Source organism: Leptopilina heterotoma, unplaced genomic scaffold, assembly GCF_015476425.1.
Source record: "Leptopilina heterotoma isolate Lh14 unplaced genomic scaffold, ASM1547642v1 Lhet_4, whole genome shotgun sequence".
NCBI lineage: Eukaryota > Metazoa > Arthropoda > Insecta > Hymenoptera > Figitidae > Leptopilina > Leptopilina heterotoma.
In genome coordinates this window covers 513,447-528,720 of record NW_025111063.1, presented here as the reverse complement: position 1 = coordinate 528,720, position 15,274 = coordinate 513,447, and the positions used below count along the sequence as shown (strand labels likewise).

General features: G+C 22.6%; 1 protein-coding gene across 1 annotated transcript in view; it reads left to right on the top strand.

Annotated features, from left to right (window-relative positions):
* The first annotated feature begins 672 nt into the window (after positions 1–672).
* Positions 673–15,274, top strand: part of LOC122506245 (high-affinity choline transporter 1) — a 30,680-nt gene continuing 16,078 nt past the window's right edge. Inside the window, exons 1-3 of the mRNA XM_043618322.1 lie at positions 673–1,236; positions 9,039–9,346; positions 13,419–13,789. Coding sequence (XP_043474257.1) covers positions 13,516–13,789 — 274 coding nt within the window. The 5' untranslated portion in view covers positions 673–1,236; positions 9,039–9,346; positions 13,419–13,515. The remainder of the gene's footprint in view (positions 1,237–9,038; positions 9,347–13,418; positions 13,790–15,274) is intronic.

Genomic DNA, 15,274 nt, shown 5'->3' with positions numbered 1-15,274 from the left:
CTTGTATTAGTGAATTTAAATTTAAAGTAGTGGAAATTCTCAAAATAATAGAATTTTTTTTCAAAAAGCAATTTTTTCTTGACATTTTAAAAATTACTTTTCATCCTTTCAATTATTATAAAATCAATCGCGTTCTAAAGTGAATTCTAAACTTATATTAAGTAAATGCAAAAATTATTCTGCAAAGATTACATATTTTCAAAAAGCAATCTTTTCGTCCTCTGTGATATTTTATTAAAAATATATCGATTTTTTTTCTCCCAACAATTATTAATAAAAAAATCGTCTAGAGTGAAATCTGAACTTGTATATATAATGCTTATATGCAAAACTCACACACACACACAATGAATGTGCGTCTATATTTGTCACATTCGTCCTAATAAGACATTTCCATCCCTTCACATCCCCCACTCTAAAATGAAAAGCCTTTCCCGTTGTTTCCCTCTCGCCACCCACACATTTATATGTATACATATATATATATACATAAACTACCCCGCGCAGAATCGTCTTTCTCCCAATCCACGCCTCCTACCCCAAAACCGCGGAACTAACATTGCGTGGGTGGTGGGGGGTTGGGGTGGCATCCCCGTGCAAGCAACATGACGTCATGAATCAATATTACATCCTATCCCTCCAACAATTTTCATTTGCGGGACTACGAAGGAAACTACCGGTTCAGTGCGGGGTGTCCGCCGCGACGTTTGGGACGTCGAAACTACGACGCTCCGACGACCGGCGACGTCGACGAAATAAAGTTGCGCTCAATTTTTATCGGATCACTTCTGTTTTATTTTTTCTCACACGAACGATCATATATATATATATATATAAACACAAACATATATATATGTATACATATCAAAGATAATAATAATATTATTATATTAAATAAATATGATCTCCCTGCTCGCAATCAAATCGGAATAGTCTTCCCTTAATGAAAAATAATTATTCTCGGACGAATTTATTCATATCGTCAAAAAAGAAAAGGAAAAGAAAATTTTTATGGTGATGCGAATAGTTGTGCCTCGTTATAATGAATATAAAAAAAAAATTGATTATCGTTAATAACAATTAGTACAAATTATATTTATATTTGTATATATATATATATATACAGAAAGAGAAAATTTAATGATAAAATTGTGACAAGCGCACTGTTTCTTTTTTTCGTCTGATGTAACAAGCAACGAATGTTCCAACAACGAGAGGCGATCACCCCGCGCGATTGTGAGTAGTTTTTAATACTCAAGAAAAATAAAATTAAAAAAAAATTGTTTAAACTCGTAAATATAATTTATAATTTGATAATTTTCGTTAAATTTAAAATTCTTTGGTAAGAAAGAATACGCGATTTAATTATGTCCTTGATTATTAAAATAAAATTGCTATACACATTTTTAATTTTTCGTAAAATAATACGAGAAAATAAAAACATAATATTTGTATCAATTTTAATTTTATAAATTTAATTTTTTATATTTTATTATTTAATTTTTACTCTCTAAATTTGAATTAGTAAAAAATTTTTCCGAATTTTAATTAATAACTGACTTTTTGCTTCTAAATTAGCAAATAATTACTATTTAGTAGTTAAATTTATTGATAATTAAATTAAATAATTAAAAAATAATTATTCAATGCGGAAAAAGTCAGTCACTAATTCAAATTAGTCACCATTTTTATAATAAATTAGTAGAATTTATTAATAAAGTGAAAAATTTAAATTTAAATTAAATTTAAGTTATATTTAATTATAGTTATTAATAATTAAATTAAATAATTAAAAAATAAGTATTCGTTGCGGAAAAAGTCAGTCTTCAAATAAGTCAACGATAAATTACTATTTATTAGTAAAATTTACTAATTCAAAAGCAAAAAGTCAGTCATTAATTAAAGCAAACATTTTTACTGATTTAAATTTAGAGAGTAATTTTCATTTCTATATGATTTTTATAGTTTAACTTTTTCTACATTGCTTAATTTATGATCAGCGAGGTTAATTACTTTTGTATCATGAAATTAGTCAAAATTATTTAATTCGATTTTTAATTTATAATTAAATTTTCTTATTTTAATTCTATTTCGGTTCATCGTAAAATGTTTTTTGTATTCAAATTAAAATTTGTGTCGAAACAAAAATGGAGGCGAACGATTTTCCAATATTCCTCTTACCTTTGCATTAAGGAAAATTTTCAATTTTAACAAATAATATTAAAATATTAACAAATTCACTGATTCATTAACAATTAAAGAACAATTAAAAAACAATGAAAGAATTATACATTAAAAACAAATTTTTTAATAACTTAATATAGTTTAATAATAATCATTTTAATAATAATTATTTATTTTCTTGTTTCAATTAAATATAAATTTATTTTAAATTAAATATATTATTTAAATCGTTTTTTTATTTTTTAAATAATATAACAGTTCTTTATAATCGCGACTTCATTACTAATAATAATTGTAAATAATAAAATTTTTAAAAATCATTTGTACTTGTTTTTAATAAACTTATCTTTAAATTTATTTTATTAAAAATTTTTTCTAACAATTACTTAAAATTTTTTTCTTAATTTTCCTTCTGTTAAAAATAAAGGCATTTTGTATAGTTCTTCTTTTAATTAATTAATAATTACTAAATCAGCGTAACATTATTTACTTCCTGCTAGTTTAGAAGTTCTAATTTTTTAATTATTCAAGAAAAATTCGTTCATGTAACAACAAAATTTCAAGTATATAGCAAGTGCATAGTCAGTGATTTAAACGTTTAACATAGCATTAATCGATACCGTGAATATTTTTCCAAAGATGGGAGGGGCTTTTGTGAAGATTAATATTTTATTATTATTATATTATTATAATTATAATTATAATTATAATTACAATTACAATTATAATTACAATTACAATTACAATTACAATTACAATTACAATTACAATTACAATTACAATTACAATTACAATTACAATTACAATTACAATTACAATTACAATTACAATTACAATTACAATTACAATTATTATTATTATTTACTATTTTTATTATTTCTATTATTTCCTTTATTGTATAATTTTATTATTATTTATAAATTCATTACACATTAATAGTATTATTTATAATTAATTATAACTAATTAGGTTTCTGTTTAAGAACTGAACATGAATTCTTTAATGGAAAAATATTTCTAAAAATTTTTGCGATAACACATTTTTGAAGAAATATTTTGCTTTGTGTTTATTATATTAATTATTATAAATTTTACAAAATAAAAATTACCACAATTATTATTATTTTTATTATTATTACTATTACTCTTATTATTTCTTTACACTTTGTGACAATTAATTTATACTTATTACATAATCGCATTTTTTTTATTTACTTCTATAATTATGTGAATTACGAAATTACAATCAGCCAATTGTTTTATAAAATAAATAACTTTATTATTATACTTTAATCGAAATATTTTGTTGCTTTGTGCTAGCAAAATTTGTTGCCAATATATAATAGTAAAGATTTAATAATTATTTATCAAACAATAAGCTATAATTTTTATTTATTGTTCATAAAAGTTGTTGTTATTCAATATAAAAGAGTATTATATATCCACTTTATTACACTCAACAAATAACTGGGTTATTTATTTCGAAATTTATCCACAAAAAATTGTAATCACGTAATTCGACAATATCGTTCAAAAATGATCCCATTTTCGTGCAAACTCGCATAATAAATGATAGTTTCAAGATTGACAGGCTTGATTTCTCCCTTAAAACATTATAAAAAATAATAATAAAGAGTTTTTAATGATCAAAACAAAGTAAATAATAATAAATGAATAAATAAATAATTAAATAAGAGATAAAAACCCAGAAAAATGAAATATATTTGACTCCGAGTCTACTACAAATTTTCTTTGAACCAAATAAAAATTTTATTCGTTACAAATAAGTTTTATTTGAAATAAAATTATTATATTTGAATAAAATTATTATTTAATAATAATTATTTATTTATTTCAAATAAAAATGGAAGAAAAAAAGAAAAAAAAAGAAAAAGAAAAGAAAAGTTTTATTTAAAACAAAAGTTGCACTGAAAAAAATTTATTTGATTCAAATAAATATTGACTTGAATCAAATAATTTTTCTTTAAATAAATTAAATTGTTATTTACTTAAGTTAAATAAAAGTACATTTGTCTCGGAGCCTACTAAATTATTTATTTGTTTCAAATAAAAATTTTTTTCTGCATAAATAAAACTTTTATTTGAATCAAATAAAATGTTACTTGAAACAAATAAAATTTAATTGAACCAAATAAAATTTTACTTGAATCAAATAAAATTTATTTGAACCAAATAAAATTTTACTTGAATCAAATAAAATTTATTTGAACCAAATAAAATTTTACTTGAATCAATTAAAATTTATTTGAAACAAATAAAAGTCTAGGTGCGTCTGAGTCAAATATATCTTTTTTTTAGGTGTTTAATCAAATAAATATTTTTTCATCAGTGAAAGAAGAAAGTAATAAATAAGCAAATAAAAAAAAAAAATTAATAAATAACAGTCAAGAAAAATAAATAGTTAATAGATAAATGTGATATAAATATATTTGACTCAGTGTCAACTAGACTTTTTATTTGTTTCAAATAAATTTTATTTGCGGTTATAATAAAATTTCCTTTGGGTACAAATAAAATTTTTATTTGTATCGAATAAAATTTTTGTTTAAAACAAATAAACAAACTCTGAGACAAATATATACTTTTATTTAACTTAAATAAATTATAATTGGTTTAAATAAAATTTTTTTCTACAGGTAGAAAAAACAAGCGAATTATAGGTTATGTTCGTATCATATTTATCTTGATTAAAAGTTTCTTTTTAATTATATAAATTTAAAAATAGTTTTTATTGAATATTTTCGAAGTCATGAAGACTTGAACATCAATAATTTGGCAAAATAATCGATTCTCTTTACTTAATTTTACTTCAAATGTTATAAACATAACCTACAATTTTTTGCTTCTTAGAAAGGAATAAAGCCTTTGGAAGCGTGTCACAAATAAAAAAAGAAATAAACAATTAATATAACAGCCGAGTAAAATAAATAATTAATAAATAATGGAGAGAAAAATAGTTGAAAAAATATTAGAGAGTTAAATAGTAAATAAATAATAAAGAGATAAATAGTAAATAAATAATAGAGAGTTAAATAGTAAATAAATAATAATTCGGTAAATAAAAATCTAAGAAAGAAAAAGAATAAATAACCATGAAATATTTCACTCTATTGAACTCTCCTCATTTTTGGGGGAGAAATTTCTATTTCTTTTTTTTTTTTTCTTTTTTGATTTTCAAATCAAGTTTTATATAAAACATTATTAGTAGCAGTGTGTGTAGAGTATTAAAGAAGCGTGGAGGTAAAAATTGAATACATACAAAATAGAGATTTTATTATTTACACGCGAGTGTGTGTATATAGGGTCGTTCGACTTGGTACACGATTATGTCAGGGTTGCACGCAAGCTTTAAAGTTTACTCTTATGGGTATGTCAAGAATACTCAATGAGTAAGCATCGTTAAAGAAATTAATTCAGTGCCAACCGCAATATCAGAATTCACAACGCAGAAAATGTCGTCGACGTTGTCGTCGTTGTCCAGCATCGATCTCTCTTTTCTACTCTCTAGAAAATTCCCTCCGGCTACGTCAGACCTATCGAAGTTCAATGTGAAATTAATGATTCATTTATTAGGAGATAAAATAAGAACACAGCTTTTTTTTCTTTCCACCCCAATTGGCCCAGTTTCGTCTTATTTTTTTTTCATTTTTTTTTTTTTTGTAAATCAGAAAGTAAATCCTATTTCCTGTACAGAAAAAAAGAACATCCCCTTATTGTAATTTACTATAACATTTATTTACATTATAGTTCACTAACATGTGAACCTAACTGTAACTCTAAATTTTACTTTTCAAAATAAGTAATTAAAACGGAAATAATTAAATTCGAGTTCTAATTTAATTCTATTATTCACTAAATTACAATTTTTTCTCTATTTAACTTTTTGAAAGGAAAAGAGAGAGAGAGAGAGAGGGAGAAATAAAAAATTTTCAATGATACAAAAAGAGAAAAAAAATAAAAATAATTTTTTTTTCCTTGAAATTAAAAGAGAATACCATTTTTGGTTTTATGGATGTTGATTGACAGTGTAAATTCATTGTCTACAAAAAACATGAATTACCTTCGGCTCTATATGTATGTTTATACCTCAAGAGTAATCCGATGCCCTTGAGGAGAACTCACCCCTGACCTTATCCTCTTCACTACAGAAAATAAGTTAGCACTTGATTATTTTTTTTTCTCTTCTTTATACTATACACATGCTCACCATGTTTTATATTTTTAAATTTACTAAAACGCTCATTAAGCGTTAAATAATTAGCTTTGAAATTTAACGCACAAAAAGTTTTTACAAAGTATTTTTTATATCTTCAAAGTTCAAATAAGAAAATTCAAAACATAAGAGTGTAAAAAATGAAAAAAAAAATGCTAAACTGGAGAGAAATGTAAAAAAAAATAATTAACTTGTGAGAAAATTAAAAAACTATAACATTATTTTTTTTATTGTCCTTGCAAATTAATTATGTAATTTATTATATGTAATATATTATATTTAATTTAATTAAAAAATAATGTGCTTTTTTTAATTTTCTCTCAAGTTAATTATTTAATTTATTATAATAAATTTGAAGGAAAAAAAATTTCTAAAAATATCTATGATTTTTTATTTTTCTCGCAATTATTTAGAGTATTATATTTAATTAACTATAATTTAAATAATAAACTGATAAGAATTATTATTTTTTTTTCTCGAAAGATAATTAATTTATTATAATAAGTTTTCGTGAAAACTAAAATAATAATAAACTTAAAAGAAGAATAAAAGAAAATATCTTAAGAAAAAACTAACAAATTATCTTCAGAAAAAACTAAAAAAATCTTTTAAAAAAACTAAAAAATAATAATTAATTTGAGAAAAAATTAAGAAGTTAATTATAAACTTGAGAGGAGAATAAAAAAAATAATAAAAAACTTGAAAGAAGAATAGAACAAATTTCTAAAAAAAAAAAACTAAAAAATAATCTTAAGAAAAAACTAAAAAAAATCTTAAAAAATAATAAATTTGAGAAACAATTAAGAAGGTAATTATAGACTTGAGAGGAGAATAAAAAAATAATAATAAACTTGAAAGAAGAATAGAAAAAATTTCTAAAAAAAAAACTAAAAAATAATCTTAAGGAAAAACTAAAAAAAATCTTTAAAAAACTAAAAAATAATAAATTTGAGAAAAAATTAAGAATGTAATAATAAACTTAAGAAAAGAATAAAAAAATAATAATAAACTTGAAAGAAAACTAAAAATAATAATAATTAACTTGAGAGAAAACCAAAAAAATACCTAACAATAATGTCTTTATTTTCATAGCAAGCTAATTATTGAATTAACTATAGTAAATTTAATGGAAAAATAAAATAATAAACTTGAAAGAAGAAGAAAATAATAAATTTATAAATTTGAAAGAAGAATAAAAAATAATAAACTTGAGAAAAAAGTAAAAAAAAAATATATTAATTAGTTTGACAGAAAAATAAAAAAAATCAATAAACTTGAAAGAAAAATAAAAAAATAATGATAAACTAGAGAGAAAAGTAAAAAAATACTAAAGATGATAGAAAACTAAAAAAAATAATAATTAATTTGAAAGAAAACGAAAAAAATAATAATTGAATGGAGAGAGAAAAAAAAATAACTTTTTTTCTTTTAATAAATATTTAATCAATATTATTTTTCCATAGGAATTAAGAATTTAAAAAATTTCAAATTTAAATCTTTTTAAATTCAATAACTTATATAAAAATGTTTTATATTAATTAAAAATAAACGAGTGATAAAATTATTGTTTTATATTAAAAGAATATTATTACAGTAACTTTTTAAAAATTATTTTCATCATTTCAAATCAATTATTATTTTCTACAATTTTTAATTATTTTTTATGAAAATAATTGAATTCCTTAAACAAAATTTTATTATTTATAAAAATAATTGAATTATTGCGAAGGAATTTGTAAAAAAATTGTAAATAATTGAAATCCTAAGAAATTTTTATTATTTTTGAAAATAATTAAATGTTTACGTACTATTTTTGGGAATTTGAAATTTTTCACTGAGGGGAAGAATTTTGTTATTTATAAAGATAATTGGGATTTTGAGGAGAATTTTTTTTAAATTTGAAAGATAATTGAATTTTATGAGAATAATTTTATCACTCTTGAAAATAATTGAATTTTTGCAATTATTTGTAATTTTTCCGAAATTGGATTTTACACTTGAGAGAAAAACAAAAAAATAACTGAGAATAATGTTTTTTATTTTTCTGGAACAGGAAAATTAATATTAACTATTTAATTTATTATAATAAATTTAGATGAAAAATATAATAATAATAAACTTGATCAAGTTTATTATTATTTTCAAAATAATTTTTTTATTCTTTTTTAAATTTTATTAGTTTTTCTTCTTCTTTTGAAAGAAGAAGAAAAACTAATAAAATTTAAAAGAGAATGAAAAAATTATTTTGAAAAAGGACAAAAGATAATAAATTTGAATGGAGAATAAAAAATAAACACGCAGGAAAGAAGAAAAATAATAAAAATGAAATTCTATAGGAAAAATGTACTTTATACTTAAAATATTGTCATACATGGGGTAAAAAGGACAAAGAATTTAAATTTTCATTTTTCTTTTTATGAAACGTGGTGAAAATTCTTTTGTATATAATTTTAATAATTATTATTAAAATAACTATTTTTTAATTATTATTACAATAATTATTTTTTAATTATTTTGAAGTATCACAATCCTGTAATGTCTAAATTTTTTTTTACTCTCAAGTAAATTATTTTTTTTAAATATGAAAAAAAGAGTAAGAGAATTTTTTTTTTTTTTTACAGGAAGAAAAAATTGCTGATCGACGAGATTGGCTCGGGAAGTCAAATCAAGAACAGAGGTAGAAGTAATTGAAGACCAGTGAGTTGGGCGGAAATCGATGGCCATCAGCGCCCATGGGCGGCCTCGCGTTTAGGACAAGGAATAGCCCCTCCCAAAAGACCTCGCTCCGGTGGGGTGACTGCTGCCCCCCAAATTCCAGTCCCTCATCTTCGTCGGCCCTGCGAAAAGGCCCTCACCAGGATATGCCACCTCTGCCCGTGTGAGGTTGTCCCCCGCTGTTGCGTGCCTGTATTCCACGGGGTCTTCAGAGGTAAAAACAATTTTTTTTTCTTTTTAAAAAATTATTTCCCAAAATATAGCACATTGTTTTCTTAACTATATTTCGAAAATTTTTTAAAACCAAATTTACAAAATATCGCAAATTTGTTTTTATCACATTTACAAAATATTGCAGAATTTTTTAACATTTACAAAATATCGCAAATTTTTCTTTTGCCATATTTACAAAATATAACAAACAATTTGTTTGAATTGGTACAATGAGAGTGATTAATTTATTAATTAACATATACGATGTTTCACTTACTTTTTGCAACCGGATCATTCTAAAATTGTCGCCGACAGTCCACTTCAATAAGATCGTGTTGTGAATTCGTGTAAATTTTTATAATCTGCAAACAGAATAAAATTTCGATCAAATTCAAGTAGAAACAATGATTTAAAAAAAAGGTGAATAATGCACACGAGGTACACTTTTTAATTAATACGCAATCAATGTACTAGAAGCAAATTGGTAATGGAGTGGAAAAATTAATTAACGTGTCAAGACATTTCACGGATCGTGTGTAAGAATAAAAGAATTAATTTCTCTTAAAAGTTAAATTTTCAAAATTTTTTTTTAATTCTAATTTTTCTCTTTATTTTTTATTATTTGTGAATAAAATTTTCCGCTTGAATAAAATGATTCCAATTTGTTCGAAAAGTTTAATTAAAATTTGCAAAACAATTTTTTTCAATTATTTTTCAAAAATTTTAATAAAATTCTTAACGAAATTTCAATTATTTTCAAAAATTTTCCTCAATTTAATCATTTTTAAAATCTACTATTTTAATGGAATTTTCCAAATTAATTCAATTATTTAAAAATGCTTTTTTTTTAATTCTACGCAAAACATTCATTTATTTTTATAAATAATAAAAAATTCCATAGAAATTCAATTATTATAACTAATTTTTTTTTATAAATTTCTTCGCAATAATTCAATTATTTTAATAAATAATAAAATTCTTTTTAGGAATTTCAATTATTTTCATGAACAATAAAACTCATCGGGCATAATTTCAATTATTTTCAAAAGTAAAAAAAATCCTTAAGGGCATTTGAACCTTGATGACGTCACACATGCTTTGCACAAACTGTAACGTCATCAAGGTTCAAATGTCCTTAACAAAAATTTAATTATGTTCAAAAATTAAAAAAAAATTCACGTCAAAATGTCAATTATCTTCATAAAATAATAAAACTTTTCTTTAAAATTCAATTATTTTTAATAATTTTAATAAAATTTTTTGTCAAAATTTCAATTATTTTCAAAAGTTTTCCTCAATTTAATGATTTTTAATATCTACTGTTTTAATAGAATTTTCCAAAAGAATTCAATTATTTAAAAATATTCCTTAAAAATTCTACGCGAACATTCAATTATTTTCAAAAATAATAAAAAATTCCATAGGAATTTCAATTATTTCCAGAAACAATGAAACGCATCGCGCATAATTTCAATTATTTTTAAAATTGAAAAAAATCCTTTACAGAAATACAATTATGTTTAAAAATTAAAAACAAATTCTCGCCAAAATGTCAATTATCTTTATAAATAATTAAATTTTTCTTTAAAATTCAATTATTTTCAATAATTTTAATAAAATTTTTGGCAAAATTTCAATTATGTTAAAAAATTTTCCTCAATTTAATCATTTTTAATATCTACTATTTTAATAAAAATTTTCTAAACGATTTCAATTATTTAAAAAAATTTCTTAAAAATTCTACGCGAACATTCAATTATTTTCAAAAGTAAAAAAAATCCTTCACAAAATTTTCCACAAGAATTCAATTTTTTTAAATAAAATTTTCTTTTAAAATTTATTATATTTCAAAAAAATTAATTATTTAGAAAAATTTCTATAAAATTCTTATGAAGAATTCAACTATTTTTAAAAGTAACAAAAATTTTCACAGAAATTCAATTCTTTTTAAACATTAAAATTTTTCGCAATAAATTAATTATTTTCATAAATAATAAAATTCTTCTCGGAAATTCAATTATTTTTAATAATTTTAATAACATTTTTGGCAAAATTTCAATTATTTTCAAAAATTACCCTCAATTTAATGATGTTCAATATCCACTATTTTAATAGAATTTTACAAAAGAATTCAATTGTTTAAAAAAAATTTAATATCATTCTACACAATCGTTTTATTATTTTAATAAATAATAATTCCACAGGAATTCAATTATTTACAAATTTTTTATAAATTTCTTCGGAATAATTCAATTATTTTCATAGATAATAAAACTCATTGCACAATTTCAATAATCTTTAATACAATTTTAATCAAATTCCTAGAAAAATGAAAATATTCTGAAAAATTTTATTAAAATTCGTCAAAAAAGTTTAATTATTTAAAAAATGTTGTTAAAATTTTTTTATGTGAATTCAATTTTAAGAAACTTTCAATTATTTAATAAATTTTTTATTTTTGCATTTAAACACCTAATTGAATTGTCGTAAAATTTTCTGATAAAAATTAATTTAAAAATGAATTTCAATTAAACTTTTAGATAAGAATTGAATATTAATATCATCATAGCGTCAATTTTTAGAAATAATTGAATTTTGAAAAGGTTTTAAATTAAAATCTTTGAAAATCTGAATTTTCCATACTTTTAACTGTAACAATTCTGCAGAATTAATTCTTTTGAAAAAGTTTAATTGAATTATTTGAATTTATTTGAAGTTCTTAATTTCTAATAAATATTTAATTGAAGAATTTCCAAATAATCGAATTTTTTTTGTAAAATTGAATTGTAAACAAATATATTTGAAAATTCTTAAAGATTTTTTTTTAAAAATTATTAAAAATATTTTATTTACAGAAGAATTTTAGTTAAAAATTGTAGAAAATAATAAAGTGAATCAAAATAATGAAAATAAATTTTAAAAAAGCTTTATTCATAAATTTTGTAATAATTTTCTTCTAAGTTTTCGAATTTCAAAAAGGTTTGAATTTGAATGTTGTGAAGAATTTTAATTCCTACGGAAAAATTATAATGATTAAATATTTATTTAAAAATAAAGTTATTGATGTTTTCGAATAATTTTATAATTAAAGAAATTCGTAAATAAATATAACAGAACATTTTTGTTAAGTATCTAATCATTTTGAGAGTGAATCAGAATATTCAATAACGTCAGGGAAAAAGTCAATATTTTGTTTTGAATTCAAGGAAAAGTGAAAGAAAAACAAAATTAATTTATTTATGGTAACCCTGAAATTGCTTCGAACTTTATTTAAATTGCTCGGAACTTCTATATATACAAATTGCTTTAAATTTTGCGGACACGTTTTGACGGAGATTATTTGCAACAACTATATATAGATATTCCTGTCGATAAATTAACCGAGAGAGAATCGAGAAATTCTGCTTTTGAGTATGATGTACAAAGGAGCAGAAATCTAACGAGAGTTGGAAATTGTTCAACAGGTCAGATTGACCAAAGTCAAGTGATTATCTCATCAGAAAATGGACTTCAATAGAGTTAACGTGCGGGACAAAATTTCATATATATTTATTGATCGTGTCTATAATTATACACAGAGAATCCTGCTGTTGAGAAACTCAAACCTCTAATCAAGTTAGGACACAGTTTATAATTGGTAAATTTAACTAAACTTGAGGTGGTAAATTACCACAACTAATTCAGAAGTGCGATACCTTTTTTTGTGCAAATTTTTTATTCCTTCATTAATATTCTTTCGCTCTAGTCTCTTTTTTTAAATTTTAATACTAATGGTAGAAAAAGGTTTCAAAAATAAAAAGGTTCTATCAAAATTGCAACATTCAAAAATGCAGCAATAAAAAATACAACAGATAAAAATGAAACTTTAAAAAATGCCACAATCAAAAACAGTTAAAACTGCAACTTTCAAAAATGTAAAATTGAAAAGTGCGATACTAAAAAATGCAACATTTTATCTTTTGCATTATTGGAAAAAAGTTGTGGATTCGGTTTGTTTACAGAATTCTGTTTATATCAGAGATTTATCATTTAATGTTTGTTATAAATTTTCGAACAAATTTTTGTTGTTGCAGGTTTCCAAACGTTCCTAAATCAGATCGAATACCGAACCTCTCGGATCTTCGTCTTGGTCAGCTTGAATTTACGCCAGTTGACTTTTCCTCCCCGAAGATGATTAACTATGCCGGGGTCATTTCCATTCTTTTGTTTTACATTCTTATTCTCGGCGTGGGAATATGGGCCGCCAGAAAAAAGGAGGCCGGCAACGACTCCGAGGAGGAGGTGATGCTGGCTGGTCGTTCGATTGGATTATTTGTCGGTATTTTCACAATGACGGCAACATGGGTCGGCGGAGGTTACATCAATGGTACTGCCGAGGCAATTTACACCAAAGGTTTGGTCTGGTGCCAAGCTCCCTTCGGATATTCTCTCAGTCTTATTTTCGGTGAGTTTCGTTTTTATTATTCTCTATGGCTATTTAGCAAAATTTTCTAAAGTCTAAAATATGTAAATGGTAGTGTTGCTGCAGGAAAGTTGTCCTTGTTTTGGTATTCTTAATTTTTGCAACATTGCTACAAATACTGTGTAATGTTAACAAATATCAGTGATATACTATCCAAGCAGCACCTGAATCAACAAGAATATCTGTAGCATTGGACCGAAATCCTAATGTTTCAGCAATAATTACTGTTTATTATAAATAAATATCAGTTATAAACAGTACATGTTCCTGAAGAAATATTTGGAATACTGAACCAGCAGGAATATCTGTAGCATTGTGCCGATATCCTAAATTAGGATTCCTAATATTTCATAAATTACTTTTTACTATTAACAAATATCCATTCTACTGTCCAAACAGCAAATGTTTCTGGAGAATTATTTGCAACACTGTCTAGATATCTTAGTACTGCAGTAATTTTGAGTAATTTATATTAATTTTTTAGTAATTTTAGTACAGTAATTTTAATTTGGAATATTTCTGTAGTCTCAGGAACGACTACTTTAGGCTTTTCTAAAACAAATTTTAACGGATCTTAACTGATGTTCTACCAACTTAACTAAATTTTCAAAAGTCCAACTAACAGCAACAATAGTTTCTGCAGGAAACTTGTATTTGTCTTAGTATCCTAATATTTTGGCACCAATGCAACAAGTACTGTTTAACCCAAACAAATATCAGTATTAGTATCCAAACAGCAACTAAAGCTGGAGAAATGTAAACAGCATTATCTAAATATTCTAATAGCGCAGAAATTTAAAAAGAAAATTCTGTAATCTTGCTATGCCGTTGATTCAGCTTTTGTGAAACTTTAACGGTTCTGCCTAAACGTATGTTACCCAATTCTTTTCTAATTTCCCAGTTTCAGGGCTCGAACTAGATCCATAAATTTGCTTAAAATTCGTAAAAGTAATTTTTTTTAGAAAAAGGTCCATAAAGTCCTTGATTTGATTGAAAAAGCACGAAAAGTTCGTAAATTGTACCATAGAATTTGGAGAATTTTTGAATATGTAGTTATAAATGATTGCAAAAATTCAATTATTTTCAAAAGTAATAAAATTCTTCTCAGAAATCTATTATTTTAATAAAATTTTCAAAAAAATTCAATTATTTAAAATTTTAAATACATTTCAATAAAATTCTACGCAAACATTTAATTATTTTCATAAATAATTAAATTTTTACAGATATTCAATATTATTTTCGTAAATAATAAAATTCTTTTTAGGAATTCCATTATTTTCATAAATAATAAACATTTTAATTATTACAATTTTAATCGAATTATTCGAAAAATGTAATTATTCTTCAAAATTTTGATAATAAATCCGTCATAAGAATTATTTTCATAAATAATAAAATTTCCACATGAATTTTATTATTTTAAAACACAATTTTCATAAAATTTGTCGAAAAAAATCAATTATT